Source organism: Stegostoma tigrinum, chromosome 27, assembly GCF_030684315.1.
Source record: "Stegostoma tigrinum isolate sSteTig4 chromosome 27, sSteTig4.hap1, whole genome shotgun sequence".
NCBI lineage: Eukaryota > Metazoa > Chordata > Chondrichthyes > Orectolobiformes > Stegostomatidae > Stegostoma > Stegostoma tigrinum.
This window is the reverse complement of record NC_081380.1, coordinates 25256807-25280308: the sequence shown is the minus strand read 5'-3', so window position 1 is coordinate 25280308 and position 23502 is coordinate 25256807. Positions and strand designations below refer to the sequence as shown.

The 23502-nt window shown below is 40.1% G+C and overlaps 1 protein-coding gene across 6 annotated transcripts in view; it reads right to left on the bottom strand.

Moving 5' to 3' along the window:
• Positions 1-23502, bottom strand: part of pitpnm3 (PITPNM family member 3) — a 624224-nt gene that overhangs the window by 45320 nt on the left and 555402 nt on the right. For all 6 annotated transcript variants that reach the window (XM_048557117.2, XM_048557116.2, XM_048557121.2 and 3 more), the window contains one exon: positions 7560-7733. In XM_048557117.2, the coding sequence (XP_048413074.1) occupies positions 7560-7733 (174 nt within the window). The remainder of the gene's footprint in view (positions 1-7559; positions 7734-23502) is intronic.

Sequence of the window (23502 nt, the reverse complement as noted above, 5' to 3'; positions counted from 1 at the left end):
AGATTTAAGGCCAGCTTCTTCCCTTCTGTTATCAGATTTATGAAAAGGCCTCTGATATATTAGAGTTAATATATCTTTCTCTTTGCCCTCTCTGTAGCATGATATTCTGCATTCTGTTCCATTACCCTGAGGTACCTATACAGGGCATGATTTGTCTGGAAAGCACGCAAAACAATACTTTTCCCTATTGGTACATGTGACAATAATACATCAAATCAAATCAAACATTAATTGGGACATAGAGTACAAAAGCAAGGAGCTGATGTTGAACTTCTGTAAGACACTTGTTAGGCCTCTTTTGGGGGTATCGTGTACAGTACCGGATGCCATTTTATGGGAAGGGTGCGAATGCATTAGAAAGAATGCAGAAACAATTCACAAGAATGATTCAGGGGATGGGAAATTTAAGTTATGAGGGTAGTTTGAAGAAGTTGAGACTGTTCTCCTTGGAGAGCAGAAGGTGAATCAAGAGTCACCAGACTCAAAATATTAACACTGCTTCCTTCCCGCAAATGTTGCGGGAACTGATATAAGGAAAAACTTTTCTCCCGCAGTGAGTAGTTCAGGTATGGAATGCATTGCCTGGATGTGTAATGGAGGTAGGTTCAATTGAAATATTCAAGAGGGCACTGGATAATGTGAAAGAGTATGGGGAATTGGCATTAGGTAATGTTGTTCATTTGAAGAGCTGTTGCAACCACAAAAGGCTGAATGGCCTTCTTAGGGCAGCATGGTGGCTCGCAACACTGCTTCACAGCGCCAGGAATCAAAGTTTGATTCCACCCCTGGGCGACTGTCTGTGTGGAGTTTACACCTCCTCCCTGTGTCTGCGTGGGTTTGCTCCAGGTCCTCCAGTTTTGTGCCACACTCCAAAGATGTGCAGGTTAAGCGGATTGGTCATGGGAAATGCAGGGTTACAGGATAAAGTTGGAGGAGGTGGGATCCTCTTCGAACATTTTTGTTGACTTGATGGGCCAAATGGCCTGCATCTGTACTGTAGGAGTTCTGTGATTCTGCACTGTAAGCCACAGTGATTCTTCAATGAAAATTAGAACAAAATAAAACATTATCTATCAAGCCATGTTCCTGACAGGGGTCTGTCTTGTCCAATTATAACATCTGCAGGGCCGCATTGAAGAGAGAGCTCACTGTTTAAAATCACAGCATTAAGAGTGATTCCAGGCACAAATTTAAAACTGATCTATGATTGATAGATAAACTCAGGTACGAAGGAAATTAAATTTCATGAAATGAGCCCATAATAGGAATGTGTAAACATAGAAACGATAAAGTTTAGCGATTGAATTGGTGCCAAAAAATTATCATATCTCCCACAGCAATACTGGCATGTATACAGATGCATCTTGTCCGATGAGGTCATGGTACCAGATGTTAACAAATCTATTTTTGCTAAGAATAATTGCAAGGTGGTCGGAACATGTAAGGACATTAAATATATACCACATACTGTTCTGGGAGGTGGAGCTAGTGCCCATTAAAGGGATAAGGCTGAAGGTTGTTTCAATTAATCTTTAGTAGAGTCAAACCATGCAGATTAAAGGTTGTCATTGTTATTCAATCACAGCATAAATATTTCAACTTGATCTAATGTTTTATCCATTTTATTAAATGTTTTATTTCAACCAAAAACTGACATATTGATGAAAAGGATTAGCTGGTCGTCTGAAAGAGTTTAGACCACAAATCCTATTGTTCAGCCTTCAACTTATTTGTAGCCATTTCTTAAACACCTCCCCACTCAAATGATAACACTGTGAGAATCAATTATGTTTCTAATAGTCAACAAACAGCCCTTTTTTAAAAAAATGTCGTAGTAATTTTGTCAATACCAGTCCAGAGCGTATGTGCATTATATATCCTGACTAATTTTACTTTCCAATAAGTTACACAGCAATCATCCCAACTGACACTATCAATTTGCGATCATGAGGCTAGGCTAAAATTAACCAAGAATATTCTCTCCTTTCTTTCTGAAACCATTTATTCTGCAGATTTTCAATCTTTACAGTTGCTTTCCACCACATGCCTCGCTCAATAATTAGTCATGCGTAAGCCCCAAGAGTGCATGTTCCTATGATGTAAAAATATCAATTTCACACTCCTCTTTGCTCAATTGACCTCTGAAATGTTAGGAGGGGTCAACAGACGACCATAATGATTCTGACATACTTTTCCCAAAGTACAGAGGCCACATGCCCCAATATTGATCTCTGTGGAACATGGAGAGACTAGTGACCCCTTGACTTCTCTAATGGTTTGCCTGAGTGCAGCTGCTCCCACCTCCTCAAGCTTTCATTGCATTTAAAAAGTGGATGTTCTTGTGACTTGGTTGTAGTCACGTGATCCTTCTCCCCCGATTTTCAGTACTTGTCTCATCTTGGCAATGTTTTACACTTATATGGTAAGGCCAAAAATCTATCCCAATCTCTTCAATGAAATTGCTGTGACATCTGGCTGCTTAAAGAAATGCACAGTCAAAGTATGCTACATAATAGGGAATGGCACAATAACACATTGCACTAATACATCACCTTTAATGTAGCAAGATATCTACTACACGTTCACAGATGGTCTATCAGACAAATCTGGACACAAAATCACATACAGAAATGTTAGAGAAGATGGCTAAAAGCTTAATTGAAGAGTTAGGTTTGAAGAAGCATTTAAGTGGAGATTGGATAGGTTGAGAGGCAGAGAAGCAAATTAGGGCAAGAATCTGAGGGTTAGGATGTAGTGAGGTGAAATCAAAGGTAGAGACGGCAATGATAGAACAATTAAAATTGGGATGCCAGAACTAGGCAAGTGCAGATATATCTAGGAGAGATTACAGAGATATGGAGGGGAAACAAAGCCATGTTGGGATTTGAACAGAAGGATGGGAATTTCAGAAATGAAGCATTGCTGGATCAGGAGTCAACAATAGGTCAGGTTTGGCTAGTATTAGTTAACATATGGGCTGCAGTAATTTCGACAGACTTAAGTTCACGCAGAGTTGAAGCTAAGAATTGGAGAGGAGGGCATTGAAATAATCAAATTTTTAAAAAATGACTGAAGGGATCATCAACAGAATAATTGATGCAGGGACAGAGTCAAAAAGTCGTTATGGAAGTGGAAGTGGGCAGTATTGGTGAAAGAATTATCATATGGTTGAAGTCATCTTAAATACAACATCAATATTGTAAACAAAGTTATAGCTTTAGCCTCCTCTATATTTACTAAGAGGAAATTTGATCTTGTTCAGTTCTGGATGTCAGACAAGGAGAGTAAAAAGTCAGAAACAATGGAGTGGGCAAGAGATACAGAAGTGTGTGTTGTCAGTGCTCATTTTTTTTCCGTAATTGAGAAATACTTTAATATGGCATTTTTTTTAAGTTAACATCAAAGTATGAGGCAACCAGTCTTCAGTCAATGAGTCACACTGATTTGAAAAAAATGAGGCGAATAGCTCAAAGTAATCAAGTAACCACGAGTGATTAAAATATTCTTCAGGATCCCAAATTAAATGGAGAAGTGACATCTGTTTGTCTATTTTACTGACAAAATGTACCTTTAATGGGATTGCTAGAAATGCTGATATATCCAAAAAAGAAAAGCAGAAATTGGACAAAGTCATGCTGCAAGAGTATGCTCTCTAGCCAAAACACCTCCTGAATCTTATTTCCATTCTGGTCACTTAAACACAAGATAACATTTAGAGGTTGCTCAGAGAAGAGTCATGAAACCGACCCCTTACATCACAGAAATAAAAACAGAAGTTGCTGGAAAAGCTCAGCAGGTCCAGCAGCATCCATAAAGAGAAATCAGAGTTAATGTTTCAGGTCTGGTGAACATCACAGAAGTAAGTTAAAAGAAAAGCTGGGAGAAATTGGGATTTTTAACCTTGTAAAGAGATGACTAAGATGACTTCAGACAGATATATAAAGTAATGTTGTAAAAAGGGTAAATCTGGATCACTATTTTGAATCAAACTGTGACACTTGCTCAAGAGAACCAGCCAACAAAAGGCAAATTTAGGACTGATGTTAGGAAGTTCTTGGCTCAAAGACAGCACTGGGCAGAAAGGCCATTAGAATAAAAACTAAGGCGAAAGGCCCAGAATCGTTTAAAAACAATTGGAATGTATAATTGAGAGACTTTCTGGATGTACGAGGTGGAATGGGGTGAGTTGTCTTCCTCATCTTTATCTATTTTCTTATGAAGTAATCTACTATTGTCAGTCATGTTTGCTTTTGTCCAGATTTAAACACCATCTTAAAGACACAGTGAATAAGAGTCAAGTGTAACATGTGCAGGGCTACTTCAGCCAAAGCTACTAATCTGCTCATGAATAAGTCATGAAAGTAGTAAGAATATTCAGATCCAATGCTCCACATAAAGACTAAAGAAATGTTGCTTAAACTGCCTGCTGCAGGGAGAGATGCTGTGAAAAGTCCAATTACAGCACATTACTGACCGTTGAAAATGAATTACATTCCACATACTTATAAAAGATTAATTACAATGTTCATTAAAAAGAAATAAACAGCAACATGTCTAGGAGCAAGCAGAACATTGCATAGACAAAAACAACATAAAAAGATAGGAAGAATGTTAATAGTGTTTCTCTTTCCTCATTCTATCTCTTTCTGTTTTATTAGCACTAACATGAAATACTCTGCCTTAGTCACCCGTTTACATGGACTCTGCACCCCAGCAAAATTCAAACTTGCAGCCTCGTAATAATGCTGCGAAGTCTATAGAAAGGCAAATACAGAGGAATTTGTGTTTCAGAGTCTGTACAAATTCAAGGGAAAAGGCAGATATATTAAACTAAAAAATTGGGGGCCTAATATTGCAATACATTAACTATGTTGATTAATGGCAGTGGTAACGATGTGGGATTGTGACCTTTCAGAGAGCACAGACATCGTTTTACATTCCTAACAATCAGAATGCTCTGCATCTTCTGCACTTTGTCATTCTGATCATGTGCCAGAGATAGGCTTCCCAGATGTAAAGAACAGGCTGAAAGGAATCAATCTCATTTTTTCCACCATCTGTTGACTTTAATGGAATTTCAGGAGAATTGTAGCTTCACAGAATATCACAGTACAGAAGGAGGCTATTAACTCATCGAACCCGCATTGGCTCTTATTAAGAACAATCCAGTCAGTCCCACTTCTTTGCTCTTTCCTTATATTCCTGCACCATTTTCTCCTTCAAATATTTATTTAATTACCTTTGGAAAATAAATTTGTATCCACTAACTCAGCATGTTAATCATTTCTTGCAGAACGAAGTTTTTCTATATGTTACCTCTGGTTCTTTTGGTTTAAATCTGTACTGTCTAGTTCCTCTACTTTTTTTAACTTTTGCTGTTGCTTCCTATTTTTATATGATATTTTCCAACTCATGACAGTTAGTTTGTCACTCCTGCTTTCCATTTGCTGATCATTAATTGGGTCAATTCCTAACAGTTTAATTAGAATGCTTTCCTGTTTTAAATATATGAGATTTCGGATGCAAGTGTGATATAAAATTTGCAGATCATAAAGAATATGCTCTAGTAAGTGAAAATAAATGCTTTAGATGTCACACACAACCCGTGATTTTTTTTTGTTGTCATTCAATAGATTAATATGCACATTAAATAGAAATTTATTTTGTAAGGCAAAACTAAATTAGCTAAAAGTTCAGCACAGCCATAGTTGAAAGATCATATGATCACTTAATTAGTTCAAATTGCACTTTCATAAAAGAGCAAACCAAACAGTAATGTACAATCATAATCAGTTAGTAATGAAGAGGAAACCAATTGCCATATTTTTAAAGCTATAAGTCATAGATGGCCATGAGCCAAAAATGACAGGAAAAAGCTGAAAATAGATTTTGTAAACCAAGATCTCAAAACCAGGTTCCTTACAGTGGAGGCATTAAAAATGTGTATTTGCAATAACAATATTAAAAAAGCAACCAAAAAGACCACATTTGGTGCTTTAACTTGAAGGCTTTGAAAGCTCGGGGTTAAATTGATTTTTTTTTCCATGCACTATTATCTGTGTTTTCAAGCTCTTGGAACATGCACGCTCTCTCTAGATGTAACACTGCAATAGTAAGGGAATGTTCCTCAAACTGTGTTCACGATTCTGATTTCATTGCTTTTGTGAAGTGTTATATGGAATGCAGTGGTTTATCATTTTCGGGCGCTGAATTCAGAGACTAAAACAGCAGTGATACAATTATAAATGTGACAATTTTTCTAAGTCCATACAACTCTTCCCAGAATAAAATGCTGCACACCTTTCAAGTTTTGTTAACAACCTATAACATATTAGAGGCCCATTCATCCCTTCTTTGCCCAGGACTAAATAACTAAATTCAGGTTCGCTCTTGGCTAACAGGTTTGGCTGTGACAATTTAGTTTACAACTGCCCTGTGTCAAAAGCTGCATTTTAGGGAAGACATATTTGTATTTTACACAGTGTCATCCATATCGTCAGGATATCTCAGTGTGCTTCAGAGCCAAATAATCTTAAAGTGCAATCCCTGGTGTTGTATAAGAAAATAGTGGCCAGTTTTGCACTGCAAGATCCCACAATCATCAATGAAATAAAGAACAAGTTAATCTGATTGAATGGAGTAACCGAAGAATAAATGATAGAAAAGACACAGCAAAAACTGCTTTCTTTCCAACTTAACTAGCATTCATTATGAACATGTGAACCAGCTTTCAATTTAACACATTAATGCACAGGTTAGTGAGACGCATGCAACCATGGAAGTTTGAGGCCGGCACAAAGTTGGACATTCAGAAGCAGATCAACTTTCAAGAGGACTGAATTTTAGGACAGCATATTCCAAGAATAAAGGTTGAAAAATAGAGAAACACCACAGATAATGGGCCATTGGTTAAATAGACTCCTAGACTGGAATCTTTCATTGGTGTTCTGGGTCTTGCCTGATGGCTGGAATCTGACACCATTCGCCTGCTGCACCATCTCAGCGAGGCATCCCAGTTCTTTGGCCAGTCTGGTGGGCTTCTCTCTGGAATTTGGCCCACAAGGAGCGGTGGTCCTGCCTGACAGGATTTAACAACAAACTAGAGGCTGGCAGCTTCCATAGAAAGCTGCTGGCTGCTGTTGGGAAAGCAAACCAGAGGTCTACAGATCCTACAGCAAGATAAATGTTTTAAGGGCAGGGTTCCAGGAGTATGGGTCACCAGCAGGGGGTCAGAAAGCATTGCCAGGGGGTTGGTTCTCTGTGAGTGGTCTCTTGTCCTGCATTATGCTCTCAATCAGGTTCAAGGATCCAGGCATCTGCTGCTGTGGGTGATCATCAGTCCACACACTTTGTGCTTCTGCTTAAAGGCATCAATTGGCAAAGAGGCAGGAAGGACTCTCCTCCTCGAAGTTAATTCAATGGTGGCAGTTACACCATCACCGTGCCTAATGAAATGTTTTGTGCACCTTCTACCTCTACACCTCCAAGGCAAGAAGATTCCTCTCTTGGTATGCATTAGATAGAAATCCAAGAAAATCAAGTTTAAACCGTTTACTTACTGCTCGCAATATTGGCTGCAAAGATGCTCTCGGAAGATCCTGACACCTCACTGGTAATGCTGGTTTGACTACCTCTCCGTATCCCTCGTTGCAATTGTGTCAGTAAGGTCTTAGGAGATGTGGGAGCATTAGACGTTTCCAGAAAGAGAGATGCGTGGCTCTGCAAAAGGTCAGCTGCAGGTGTAAAACAAAACAATAACTTGCGTGAAGTCCTCCTGAATAAAATCACGTTTGCCTTTAAGAACTAAAGGGAGATTTTTCCATTCATTAGTCTCAGCTTCAAGGGTTGTATGGCTCAATGTCACCAATAGCTGGATAGCATGTGTTAATTTATTTAGCTACTTCTGTACAGGAAGTACTTGTATAGTGACCTTAAAGGGATAGAACAGATTAAAAACATCTTCATCTTCATACTGAAATCTTTCCAACCATGTACAAGGCATGCATTGAAGAAGATCCTCTGATGTGAACAATACGATTTGTATTGGGAAGGATTTATTCCAAGTCTACCCCTTCCTACACATTAAATAATGGAGAAAAATGTACACATTTGTCCATCAACTCATTGGGAGTTAGTAAGGATAGCGATGGTGATGCAATGGTGACTCTCTTTCACTGAAAAAGAAAGATTTCGAGCTACACCCATGTTCTTGCATCATTAAGTGGAAATTAACTGCAGCAAGCTATCAATTTTTACCGTAATTATTAAATCTTCCCTGGCCTGTGGAATGATCACTTTCTCCCAAAGGATATAAGATTTGGAATATTCTCTTTTCTGACTAATTTCCTCTCAATCATATCTGAAGTGTGGCTATACAAATGCAATCGGTGGTTTATATGAAGATGAAGATGCCAGCGCAGATTCAAACCTTCTGAAATTCTAATGCTGTATGCAAAAACATGCCAACATTTATAAATTGTTAATGAATTAAGAGAACACTGGAGAAAATGCTTCATCAAAGGGTTCTGTTTCTCTTGTTTTTGGTAAATCGAATTCTGCTACAGTTAATTGTTTAGATGTGTTAAAACTGGCTGCAGTACAAACTCTCTCTTTCCTTTGGCATGTAAGTCTTTAAAGATTTGATGTTAATCTAAACAAAAGAAAAACATCAAGCAGTTTGGGTAAAATACAAATTACACAGTTTGATTTTCAATTCAATTTATACGCAAGTTATCGGAGTCATTTATTTTTGGCCAAATTCATCTTTGTTTTGATTTCCCATTTTCCTTTTTTCTGAGTAATTTAGAAGTAACATGTTCTATTCATGCTGGTAGAGAAAACAGGAGACTGGGTGTCAGGTCTTTGTGGACTCCTCTCAACCAATTGCTGCAGTACACAGGAGTCTGTTAGGATTGTGTGGTGCAATGGTAGCGTCCCTTCCTCTGGAGCAGAGAGTCCAGGTTCAAGTTTCGCTTGCCCTGGATATATGTCAATAGTATGTTGATTTTATTAGACTAAATTATGAAAATGGTTCGTCGTAATTCGCGGTGATAAAAGGAAGTGACATATACTTATGTGATCAAGAGTCTAAAACTTTTAATTCTTTGGATTTTCAGTGTCATTCATGGTATCTGATAAAGTGGCTTTGCTCAGAGCTTTTGCAGAACTTGAATTGAAAGGAGAAATTAAGTGCTACCTTCACAGCCAATTAATTTTGCTTCGTTAGTTACTTGTCTTCAAATGTCACGCAATTGGTTTCCCTTCATTTGCCTGCATGATTCCAGACCACACAGACTAAATGAAAAGCATACATTTACATAGCTCATGTACCAACTGCAGGACTGCCCAAGACAAAAAGTTTGTAAACACATTCAGTGCTGAAATATTAGAACCGTGGCTGCCAATTTGTGAACAGCAAGTTCCCACAAACAGAAATGTGGCAACAATCAGTTCAATTTGTTTTCTTGAGATGATGGTTTAGGGAAATATATCGGCTCAGGACACCAAGGAAATTTTGATCTAGTGCTGTGAGATCTTTTAAATTCACGTGCTAAGGCAGACGTAGTCTCAGTTTGATGACTCTTCAGATGGTCATTTGCAACTCTCAAACAATTGATAGTTAAAGGGACAATAAAACTTCATTTTTCTGAACATAAAATTGCTACCACTATTTGTGCAGTTCTACCAGGCTTTCCTTTTAGCATTATTATGAGCAAACTGGCATGGTAGTGTTAATTAATATTATCTACGTAAGCTCTGCTTCAATTACAAATAGTATTAAGTGAATAGGAAACATTGTATAATTAATTCTATATTTGAATATGAGGAAATAAACTGCATAATTTTCACTTGCTATTCCTTTACTTATAGATGCCCACATAGCTTCACCTGGCTTTACAGTAGTTGCCTGCATTGATCTGGTACTTTTCAGGGCATGTGTCTGCTGGAAAGAAATAGCCAGGATTTTTACCCAAGCAGTTTGACAAATCTAAGCCAGAAAATATTAATTGTATTTAGATCAAGTATAGCAAGTTAAATAAAGATGAAGGAATACAGATAGAATTAAGAGATGTGGACATAGTTTTATCATAACTCCAACAATAATTAACTTCTAAAAGGATAAGCCTTCACACATGTAAAGTAAAATTTTCAGGGTCAAAGGATTTGTTTGTCAGTAATTGATCATTTCAGTACTTAACTCAGCCAAAAGGAGTCTAACAGGTCCTAATGCTGCTAAATTAATTGCTCACTCATGAATGTCCCAGCACTAATTTTCTTTCTGGAATTTTTAGTGGAAATCTGTACAGAAATAGTTCAAGTTTAAATCATTGCACTGATTCAACACGGGTCCATCGGCAAAGATTGCTACAATGTGCCCTGTGGAGCAAGGGGATTTCTCAAGCAGAAACTTACAGATTTCTGTCCTTATCTGCATATGCACAGATGCCAGAAGTTGCTGTCTGATTTATTCCATTGTAACTATGAGCACTGACAGCTTCCCTATTATTCCAGATGCAAAATCTGAGCCATTACAATATGTAAGTCAAAGTATGTAACATTTAATGTTCTTGTAGTAAAAAGCAAAAAATATAACAAACAGGTTACCACCTCCATTTAAAGCAAACATGTTACTACCTCCATTTAAGATAAACAGGTTATCACCTCCATTTGAATAGTAAAGGCAGGCTTTCAATATGAACATATTAAAAATCCATATGATAACACTCCTGCCAGTAATTATTGCCCCATGCTTATCAAAGTGTCACCTTGGTTCACAACTGAAGAAATCTTAAACACTAGTAACCTTTGCAACATTCACAATGTTGACTTTCTGGTATTATTTCAAACATCAAGCTGAATACCATCACAGACTGGTATTCTTAGGACACCAGTGCTTCACTAGTACAATAAACAGTTCTATTTGCTATATTCTAATCTGTTGTCTATTTTCTTTCAGAATCACTATGGCACAGGAATATTTTTAGAAATTCACACTGAATCAGCCTTCAAACTGAATAAAAGCAAGTCTGAATCTATCTCATTCAGCCAAATCTTTTGATCATTTAGCTGAGTGTCAATTTTGTGGAGTTTCACAGAGGGTTTGTCTGTGTGGGGCCCAGTGAGATTTCTCTCCGAATCATCCCAGACCTGCCTCACTAACTGCTTGCTCTGCCCTTATGGCACTCTTTCCCCATCCAGTACCAGCCTAATTCTCCCACTTGCAACAGGAAGAACTCACCACTCATTGGATCTCCTGGAATATACTGGAATTCCTGGTTCCAGCACCATCTTTAAATGCCAGTCAAGCATTGGCATTACAGAGCTGCCCTTCACCAGCAATACAGTGGCACAGCAGCCCCAAAGACATGCTATTGATGACATTTCCTGGTACATATAATCCCACTTCTTTGCCTCAGTCACAACCCTCAGACCACAAATCTGACCTGTCCTAAGCCACAACCCACCCTACCACACTCTCAAAGTTACTGTTACACTCGCTTTGTCTCCCACAGCAAACCAGCATCTTATCATTGTCTGGTGAGAGACCATCTCAGACAGAAAAGCATTTGGACATTTCCATGTTTTCTATTTACAGACACCAGAAACTAACAGAGGCATCAGCTGGCCCCGACAATGCAAAGAAAATGCTGGCATCATGATCAATGATTATTTTACATTCCACAACTGTCTGATGCACCCTGCTCTCACCCACTGGAACTGGGTAACAATCAATGTGGTTTGGCTTCATCCTCAGAAAACTGCTCCCATTCTCCCAGCTCCTCAGCAGTCAACATGTCAGCTCATTGGCAGCTCTGATTGTGGATAGCACAGCACGTCAGGATGATGCAACACAGTCTGTACAGAGGATATTGCAGGCAGAGTCACCCCAGATGATCAAGCACCTCCTTTCACCCTCTCCACTTGTCAACAGCCAACCAAACCCTTAAGACTGACTCTTCTCCAGCCCAATGAGTGCCTTTGACAGACATCCCCAGGGAAAGGGCCGAATAGGCCCCTGAACATGGCCCAGCCCCTATACTGACAACAGAGCTCCCTTTGATGTGACAGAGGATTATTCCCCACATTGTTTTGGCCATGGCCATTTGGTTGAAGCATCATGCAGTGTATTTCCTGTTCAGACAGCTGCCACACACTGCAGAGGTGAGACTGACGCCTCACTGTGATGTACAGCAGTATGAGCATCCGCTGGACTGATCACTAATGACAAGCAGTCTGGCTCAGTGTGTGCACTAAACAGAATTCAATACATCAGCACTGTGAGCCTCTAGACTCTGGCTGAAATGCCTGAGCATGGTACACTAGGGCAAGGCAGGAATGCTGTGAATATCCAGGAAAACGCTAATTGAGTGAGCACTATGAGAGTAAGTGAGCAGCCCTGAGATGTAGCTTGGATCAGTCCATGAACTGGAGGTCTATTCCCTGTCCCTGCACACAAAGCGTCCTTGCTGCAGCTTTTAATGTTAGGTGCCAGTGGATTTCAGCTTTAAAATGCAACAGAGCGCTGCAAGTAGATTAGATAGGTGTGACGATGGTTCTGAGTGGCTGCCAGTTGTCAGATACCAACACCTATAGTTATAGGGTGTGTGTAGCGGGTGTCCATGGTACATGCCTTCAGGCATTGCTGCTGGGTATCCAAGATAGTTGCCCAGAGGATCAAGCAACGAGCTGAAGTTGCTGGATACCTGCTCTGACTTTCATGCCAAAAACCCACAGAATCATGTAGGAATCTTCTCAAAGAAGAGTCAAATGGAGCTCAAAATGTTAACTCTGTTTCTCTCGCCAAAGACACTGCCACCTGAGTTTCTCCAATATCTCTATGCTTGTTTCAGTATTCCAGCATGCACAGCTTTATGGAGTTTAGCTATATTGCTAACAATGAGGAACTACATCTGGTATTACCTCTGGAAATTCAATTTAATAGCATGTCAAAGCATAAGTCAGCATCATGGGAATAGTAGCTGAAAATATTGTCTACAAACACAGCTTTGATATATGGCCCTAATAAAAGAGGTTCTGAAATAATCAGGGTAAAAAGAAGGAAATAAACAATTATTTATGTAATGTTTCAAGATGTTCCAATACAAATAACTATTTTTTGAAGTGCACTATGACAATGTAGGAAATGCAATTACACAACAAGTTCCCAGAAACAGCAATGAAGTAAATGACCTGGTAAGTGAGTGAGTGATGACAAGTGGGGTAGATAGTGTCCTGACTCTATCCAACATAATAAATATTTACGGAATTTGCCTCCTTTAAAAGATGACATCACATTACCTTGGCTCAGTAAATTTACATCATCTTTGAACTTCTTAAAATTAATTCATAACCACTTGACTTATTTGTAGGGTCATTCTATTGTATACTCCAATTAACATTAAGACAATGCTCATTTTGATAACATATTGCAACAGGGGATCAATTAACACACTCAAAAATTAGACTTGATAGGTCTTTTTTGTGTATCATTTCTGTCTTAATGGAGTAATAAAGTGAACAACCGTGTCATTGAAATCTAGCTCTGTAAATATCTGATCAAAAAGCACTTGGTGTGAGTTGTGCTGGAGGAGCTTTACATGGGATCATCATGGAATGAAACTAGGCCATTTTGATTAGCAGGATAGCCACTACTCTAGAGGAGTAGCTCTGTCACTGGCATCTGACCATTGCATGTCATGATACAATGGTCAAGCATTTGGAATAATTTCTTGAAGAATGGTAAACAGGCCTGCAAAGTTCTTCAGTTTGAAAAGATGACTACTTAGGTAAGAAGTTAAAAGAATGCGCCAACTAAATTTTCTTTCTTTTATTTATTCACAGGATGAGGGCATCCCTGGCTAAGGCAGCATTTATTGTCTATCCCTAACTACCCAATTGTCAGCATTATTCAGTACACTTAATGTATTGTGCCGGGCCATAGGAAGAAGAAAACTGTTCTAGTTAATGATAATAAGTCCATATCTGGTTTTAGTGTAATTTTGCATATTCAGTGTCAAGAGTCTGAAACAATGGACAACTACCTTCCAGCTATCACCTGGTGAAGGTGGTCACCTTGGGCAACGATCTCTCCTTATGAGTATGAGTTTAGCTACAGCTGATTCCTTGGCACCAGCAAGTATTAATGTTTTGCATGAGCACAACTAAACCAAATTGAAGGAATAAATCTGAAAAGGAGGTTGCAAGCATAGGGAGATACTTAATATTGTGTTAGTGGATAGTTATTCACAGATTAGCAGTTATCTCTATTTATTCATACTCAATCGGTACGATGTCCAAGTGCAGTATCTAGGGAGGAACAGTTTAGACAAGGTTACTGAAGGGCAGCCAGCAGCTATGGATTTGTACCCCAGCATGGGTCACTACCTCAGGAGAGGAAGAAGATCAAAGGAGACACATAACCTTGACATCCTTTCACTCTCAATTTTATTAGGCTGATTTTTTTTTGTTTGTGTTGCCAAAGGGGAAACTCACATACAGTTCAGGCACATCAGAAAGTGTTGGACAACATGTCTGTGAATTGCATCTGAGATAATGGGAACTGCAGCTGCTGGAGAATCCAAGATAACAAAGTGTGGGGCTGGATGAACACAGCAGGCCAAGCAGCATCTCAGGAGCACAAAAGCTGACGTTTCCGGCCTAGACCCTGATGAAGGGTCTAGGTCCGAAACTTCAGCTTTTGTGCTCCTAACGTGCTGCTTGGCCTGCTGTGTTCATCCACCTCCACATTTTGTTATGCCTGTGATTGCAGTTTGGATCATTAGCCTTTGTATGTGGTATCAAGTGTACAATATGTTCATTGTAGCATTATAGTATGTCCCATGGCGGGTATACCTTGAAGCCCTAAAACAGTAAAAAAAAATGCATGGGCCAAACCTGTTTGAAGTACGGACCCTGTGATGAACCATGTGCTGAAGAACCAGCCCTTTATTATGTGGCTTCTGATAGGAAACATTGGATGCTATGCACGTCCAGCTCTTCTACTAATTCCATTTCTAGTCATTCATAAGTTCTGCAACTACTCACCATCAAATTTTGTTTGATTACATTGAGAAGCTTCTGAGGCTATTATATTAAGGGTGCTATTTAAATGCAAGCTATTGATGTCGCTGTCGACAGGTCCTTCCATTTTGTACTTTGCTTGACGTATTCACAGTTTACCCAGGTGCACAGGGTTAGCCATTTTAATTCTACCTATTTCATTCGGGATTCTTTGATTTAAAATATTGAATTCTATATTAAGTCAAACATGTAACAAATGGCAGAATCTTACAGGGGCTTGAAAGGTGTGGGCAATGGTTAGATATGTGGCAGAATCCAGTGGGAAGTCCAGTGGGAGCTATCTTGTCAACGGGAGCTGTTTGCTGCAATTTTAATGTTTCCACTGAGCATTGAGATCAATTTCATGCTGGGGCACAGTGATTTGCCAGTTACAAGGGATCATAACTTGCTAAACGCTATGTAAACAGATCAAAATTCCTCCAAATCTTTTGTTTCCTAGCTTATCAAATGTGCTGAATAAGTTAACACTGAGAATTCAACAGGCTGCATGTTTCTGGGCTCCAAACAGCATCTTCGGATCCCTTCTCCACGGACTTGGGCAACTGGCATTGGTCAACCTCTCATGTCATCTCTCTGATCCACCTGCAGGATGCTTAGGAAACATCGAACTGCTTTGCAGTGCTGACACTGAACAGCTGCTGTAAGGACACTGTTTGCAGGGAAGATGCACCCAGCCCATGGGCTGTTCCTATGTAGAAATGGGAACAAGGACGGTGATGCAAAGAAACTCAAGTTGATCAGGGGGATTTGCAGGTGCATCTCCACATGGGAGGCATGGATGGATGGAAATGAGGAGTCAGTATAGAATTAGGTAACAAGGGGATATGGAAATGCTGCATCTCAAGCTGATCGCTTGCTATGTTAGTGCTCAATCACTTAATGCCTACTTCCATACTTGCAGCATTACTGTCTTGTCTTGACATACCTGTTAATGCGTTGGTGCTTCTGGCAGGGCCTGAAGACTCTTAGCATTGCTGCATTCATGTGCTCTTTTGTGCAGACAATCAGACAAAGTACTTGTCATACTAGTCAACAGGGGGCTGGAATATCCTGAACAGCACAGCTAGTATATACCAACTGCCTAGAAGGTAAACATATTGCACTTTAATTCAAGGCGATCTCCATGTTCGAAAGTGAGTGGGCGCCTGTCCTCAGTTCAGCCAATGGAAGGATCTGTTGGCCAGGGTCCCAGTACCATCAGTCGTGGCCACAGTCGACAGAAAGTTCAGGGACTTGGCTACAACCAGTCATCCATCCAGGCTGGACAGGGTCAGGGGTCTGTCTGATTACAGTGCAAGGATTGGGCAATGGTCTGTCCAGAGGGCATCACATGTAGTTGAGGAATGGCGTATTCTCAGCCAGGCAGTTCAGCATGTTCAGTCAAGTCTAGTGGCTGCTTAACAAAGCCAGTCCCAGGTTTGAGATGAATACATTCTTGGGAGGAGGTGTGAGGTTTAGTGGGGGTGATCTTGAGGACGGTAAATGTGGGGCCTGCAAGGGCAGCAGGCGGGGTGGAGGGGGGAATGTCTGCCAAAAAGGTGGGGAATTCAAGGCTGAAAGCCTGTGGGAAGAAAGGTAGGTGAGCAGGAAAGGGAAATGGGAACAAGGATGGTGATCCCAAGAAACACAAGTTGAATTGGGGGGTGGGAGGGTGTTTGCAGATGCATCTCCACATGGCAGGGATGGATGGAAAATGGAGAGTCGGTGTAGAATGAGGTAAAAGGAGATATGGAAGCTCTGACACAGCTATCGAGTGGCTATGCGAAGCCTGGTGCTATTGTGTTCATTGCGAGCTGTATTCCCTACCATCACCTGCTGTTATCTAGGTGAGCAATTCAACTATAAATGGATCAGGTGATGCTCAGGATGGGCACTTTGATCGGCAAAATCACGGAATCTATGCCTGCTGTACATTGAAAGGGCAAATATGTGAAACAGGTGTTTGCAAACTCCAGATACATTTCATTTGAAAGCATTACTGTGCTCATTTGCAAGCCGTGAAGAATGAATATGTTTCGGGTTCGAGTGTTGGTCATGGCGATTTGCAACACACCTTTAGTGCTTGCAAATCAAACATTAGCATCACAGTGATGCAGAACTTAGTGGCAATGACTTAAAAACAGGCAAATACTGATCAAAAGCTTCCCATCACTTGGAAATGTCCAACAGTGCTATGGAAGGGAACATTACTGCATCTTATGTCATCTAAGTAAGACAACGTACTCCAATCATTCAACTTCTCATCATATTCATTCCTGTAGGTCTGAGATGGCAAAGGGGTTGGAGTACAGCAGCCACTCCATTTTGAATGTGTTGGTCACTTAGCCATTGTGGTACCGTCCCTTGTGACTAGGGCCATGGAGAAGTAGATGATGGAGCTGCTGAAGATATGGTTCTACCACTTGGCCCAGTGTGGTGAGGGGGGATGCTGGTGGTAGTTGGAGACCGTTCCAGTAGAGTTCCAACACAGTGTGTGCATCAACTGGCACACGGTATTCTGTACAAATGGATCAGGCACGAGGTGATGTGATAGATGTTGAGGAACTGGAGGAATATAGAGTAGTCTTAGGAAGGGGGAGGATGAGGACATTGAATTGCAGGAAGCTCTCAGTGTGAACGACATCTCAACTATGTCAGGACTAAAAGCCAGGCAGGATCTGATTGCCAACTGTTTCCAGTAGATGAGAGCTGGGTGCAGCAGACCAATAGATGTTGGTCATGATGCCAGCATTTGGCATGTTTTGTGGAAGGCAAGTGGCAGACTCTGTTTGTTTTGCTTATCTTCACTTTTGCTCTCTTTAAATAAAAGTTCGCAGTTAGAATTGTCCAATCAGTGGCGTGCGTGTGACGTTTCCCCATTGGATGATGACAACCTACAGGTTTCCAGGGGGCATTGCAGACAAGAGTATTAGTGATTTAGAGAAGGCATTTAGACCCCAGGATGTAGCTAAGGTTCAGGTGAACTGTCTGTCTGGCTATTGAGCGGTGGCCAGAGTGAGAGAATGGGGTAGCATGCATGAGGGAATGTCAGCCGTGCCAACTATGTGCCATTCGCTGTGTGCTTTGCTGCCTGCTGTGCCAGTACATTGCTGATGAGGGGCAATGCTGGATTGCCAACATTAGTCCGCATTCACTGCAGCCTTTCGAAGATGGCACAGGTACTAAAGGTGCCTAGCTTTTGGCAGATATCCGTTGACTTGGTGAATTATGGTGGGAACACAGAGTGGCAAGATAGGGCTTAATGAGTAAGAGAGACACCTTTGCAGCAGGGGAGGTGGTTATTGAGGAGCATTCAGTAAGATTCAGTGAGAATTCTAGCTAAACCTTGTGGGAAAGAAACCCTTACAGAAAACTCAATGTAACTGGCACTTAGCCAAAACAGCACAAGATTCAACCCATAGTATCTGTTTCAGACTGTGGAATAATATTTTATGTGCCCTAAATTGAAGAACTGCACTAATTTCTTTCTTATAAAAGTAAATCAAGGTTAAGCTTTTTTTATTGTTCATTCTGGAGATTGGGGGTCACTGGATGGATCTGCATTTATTGGCAGTCCCTAGGTGCCCATACGAAAGTGGTGATAAATTGTCTTCTCAAATCACCGCAGTCCACATGCTGCAGGTAGACCCACAATGCTGTCAGGGAGAAAGTTCCAAGATTGTGACACTAATAAGCATTGATTATATTTAAAGTCAGGATGGTGAGTAGTTTGGAGGAGATCTTATGGGTAATAAAGTTTCAATGTGTCTGCTGCTCTTGTCCATCTGGACAGTTGTGGTTGAAGGTTTGGAACGTGCTGTCTACAGAGCTTAGGAGAATTTCTGCAGTGTAAATAGTACACATTGATGTCCTGGAGTGTTTGTGGATGTATCACCAATTCAGCAAATTGCTTTGTCTTGGATGGTTTCAACCTTGAAAGTCATTGGAGTTGAACTCATCCAGAAAAGTGAGGAGTGTTCCACGACACTCCTTACTTGTGCCTTGTAGAAAGTGGACAGGCTTTGGGGAACCAGAGAGTGAGTTACTCACTGCAGTATTCCTAGACTGTCTGACCAGTTCTCGCACCCACAAAATTTATACGACGATTCCAGTTCAATTTTTGGTCAGTGGTAACCCCCAGGATTTTGATAGTGGGGGATTAGAACATAGAACATAGAACATAGAACAGTACAGCACAGAACAGGCCCTTCAGCCCACAATGTTGTGCGATTCAGTGATTGCAATACTATTGAATACAATGAGACATTCATTAGATTTTCTCCTATTGGAGAAAGGCACTGACTGGCACTTTTGCACTAAAAATGCTACTTGCCAGTCGTTGGTCCAAGGCCAAATATTGTCCAGGTCCTGCAAAATTTGAGCACGGACTGCTTCACTATCTGTGGAACTGTGGATGGTACAATTATCAGCAAATATCCCCATTTCTGACCTCATGCTGGAGGGAAAGAAAACTTGTCAAAGTGATATTACTAACTAAACATAATAGTATTTAGAAGGAAGAGGCAACTGCATCTTCCAGTGTAAAAATGCATTTATAGGAGTACGTGTTAGCAAATAAACATTACACTGTTGTATCCCTAGATCCCACCCACACTCCTGAAAGCACAACTCAAAGGATTGGATTCATGTGGGCCCTTTTAATTTTCATTGTTTCACCTCTGAAAGCATTGACTTAGCTATCTAAGCCCTATAAACTTTGAATTTTGTTTGTCACCCTTGAGGCTTTTCTATCTTTCCTCCTTTAAGATGCTCTGTATAACTTATCCTTTGTCAGGATTCTGGTCCTACTTTTTCTTATAACTCACACATCAAATGTTGCTTGATTAACATTCCTGTAAAGTACCTTTGGATATTATATTATGTTCAAGGCACTACCTCATTGCAAGTCAATGCTGTTCCATGAACTACTTTGCCGCAGAAGCCAATCCTTTAGAATCTATTGCTAGCAACATTGTAAATATTTGTCATGAGGTGGGTTGGATTTGATCACATTTTTATGATGTGAAACTGTAATACATACGTTTGTTCACACTAAATTCCACATGCAGTAAAATGTACCGTGTGTGTGTGTTTTCAGCCAACTCCTGTTCCTTGTTTCAATCTCAATAAACATGCTGAGATGGCGTACTTTGTCAGATGTCTCACAAATTGTAAAGCCAACAAAGTGTCAAAGTGAAACTGATTTTGGTGTAATCAAGATCTGTTTGTGGTTCTGGTGCTTCTAATTTCCATCATAAATGTCAGTATTGGTATTTGTCCAATTTCTTTTTTGTTTTGCTTTTCCATCAAGAATTAATATCTCAAGATATCATCCATCATCTGCATTGTAAAACGGCACCAATTTCCATACAACAGACTTTGTTTCGTACTTTACAATGTATTAACCATGCTTACAGTTCTAATCTCTAACAAACTCTCCAGTTGGTTCACCTTTCTCCGAATCTATACTCAGGATTATCCAATCAAGCACTGCAACCAGCAACAGGAAACAGGCTCACATAATCAAAAATTGAAATATTGAACTCTAAAGTCTGCTTCCTAAGTATTTTTAACTGCTCTGCAGTGTTAGGAATCAGGGGAGCCAATAATAAAAAAAGGCTTTGGATGTATTCTTGTCTCTTTCGGATGGACGACTTGTTCTGTCATAGCCAATCTTATTTGAATCTTCAGCAGGGTGAAGTACAGGATTCTAATGACAAAAAAAAAATTAGAGTTGGGTAATTTTTTTTGTTCTCTACAGTGTCTTTCAGTCTTTTCTACCAACTGTGAATCAAATGTACCCATTTTCTTTATTGGAATTTCTTACTGAATAACTTGAAATGGAATAAACAGAAATGTTCAACACAGAACTTGAAGTTTTTCATGTAGAAGATGGAGGTTTGATTTCCATTGTTGTAATCATCTTCATGTATTATTCTTCCAGTTAATACTTGTTTATCTTTTTCTAGATGCTATGAGTTAAATATTCTCTGTTTGCGCACACAGTACAGAGGTACAATTCACCTATTTTCCTTCACTCATTCCTTTCAATACCTTACCCTTTTCATTCAGTTTCATCTTAAGAAAGAAGGTTGACTCAATTTCATCACCTATTTCATAGAATCCCTAGAATGCAGAAACAGGCTGTTCATCCTATCGAGTTACCACCCCACCTAGACCCACCCCGACCATACCTTTATAACCCTGTATTTCCCATGGCTAATCCACCTAACGACACTTCCCTGGACACTATGGAGCAACTTAGCATGGCCAATCCACCTAACCTACACATCTTTGGACTGTGGGAGGAAACCAGAGCACCCAGCAGAAACCCATGCAGATGCAGGGAGAATGTACAAACTCCACACAGACTGTCACCCAAGGCAGGAATTGACCAGGGTTCCTGGCGCAGAGCGACAACAATATGAGCCAGCAAGCCACAAGCCACACAGGGACATATAGCATGCTTTCTTTCATCCTGTGGGTGAAGAAAAGTATAGAGTAACTTTGTGTTAGTAAATCATAAGTTTTTCATCTTTGCTTCCAATTTAGATGGAAATATTTTTCACCACTTACTCTCTAGCTTTTCAGAGGTTTGATCCCTTTTTAAACTTCATTACTCATCTTTCCTCCTAATTTCTAATTCCTTGGATTGTTTTAATGAAACTTCATTGAAGATTTCCGTCAGCTCTGACAGCTTTTTTTAAAGTCAAAGGCGCTGAACAATATTTTTAAGTTCCTGTCTGTGTCTAAACACACACAGACAGTGACCATGGAATACTGCAGCCCCAGCACAGAGCACTGGCAGGTAGCAGAATTAAGATTCATGCAGTGAACCCCCTGGCCTTACTGATCTTCAATCAACCAGAAGCATTAGATCATGGAATAACCACTCAATGTTTAGATGTGCTAAGCTTGACTCACACCTTGTCACAACCTGTACAATCTGAAGTACACATAAATTTTAACACTGCTTGCATGCACAAACTAGTTAGGCCACAATTTAGAATTGGCAAGGCAGGTAAGCTATCGATGTGCGGCACCAATTGCTCTTCTGAGCTGGCAGCAAAGACATTCCTGCAGTCAACCAAATATGCCAAGCAAGACCCAATGACATCTTTGAAACTCAACAATCCTTTCAACCTGTGACTCCAGGCCCACCGTGACTTGGTGACTCTGAACTGCCCTCAGGGCGAATCAGAATGGGCAATAAAAGCTGGCCCAGCCAGCAACACCCACATCGCAGAAGTAAAAGAAAAGCCATGGCTGTGTCGGCTAAGTGTTGTCCCCCTGCTAAAGAAAGCACAAAGGTGATCTGAGACCAGGAGAGGCCATTTAAGCTAAGAAGACATTTCCCCTATAGGTTCAGTAGGAGCCCCATGCCACCACCTAACTTTTGTTTCTTGATTACTTTTCCTTTGGTGCTGGTCAACCAGTCTCCTGCTGCCCAAATATTCACAAGCTGCTAGTGATGGCACCTTAAGGGGAGGTAGCTGATCAACCATGGATAAATGAGGGCAAACAGGTAAAGGCTCTTAGACCTCATATTGCTGAGCTTTCAGGGAGCAGTGTGGGGCTATGTGCTAGGATTTGGGCTGCCTTTGCCCAAATTTTATTCCCAAATAAAATAAGTTGACAGTAAATATCTTGTCGTTATATCAGTGGTATTTCATACATGTTTTTATAACAGCAAAAGTTGCCCTGAAGTGTCAATTACGTGGATATATTTTCCTCAAATGAAAACGGCAAACTGGTTTTATAAATTTAAGAATGCATTTAAGTATAATTCACTACTCTGCAGTTTGCTGAGAAATCAGAGTTGGCAGAAGTAAAAAACATTATTTAGCATCGTATGGCTGGGTTACCTAAGGCACGACAATGGATGGCAGTGCTTGCTGCTAAATCCTTTATAATGTCTAAACAAATTTGTAAACTTAAATGCAAGGTGCAATATAGTATAATGCAGAATGTAAATTATTTGTTTTATTTTCATCTCTTCCACTGACCAAGGTGAGGAATGTCAATTTTGGGGGGAATTCAATATTTTTTTTCCCTTTTTGCACCAAATCACCATTCAACCCTCCCAAGTCAAATACAGTACAAAAGAATGGGAGACTAATAACTCCCATGGTCTCTCCAAGAATGTGTTCAACCTTGCCTTCTGAAAACACTCCTACATCTAAATTCTCTGCTGCCTTAGAATAGGCCTACTTGGTGCTACATGTTAGCTTCTCAAGATTTCTGCATTGTACACATTTCACAAATTTATTGGCTTTCTACATTTTTGTTTCTGTAGCTTATTTCAACTAACACAACCAAAAACACAAGTCATTATCATGATAAAACAGAAAATGCTTGAGAGACTCAGCAGGTCTAGCAGCATCTATGGAGAGAGAAACAGAAATAGTATCTTAAATTTAAAGATTCTTCTTCTGTAAGGTA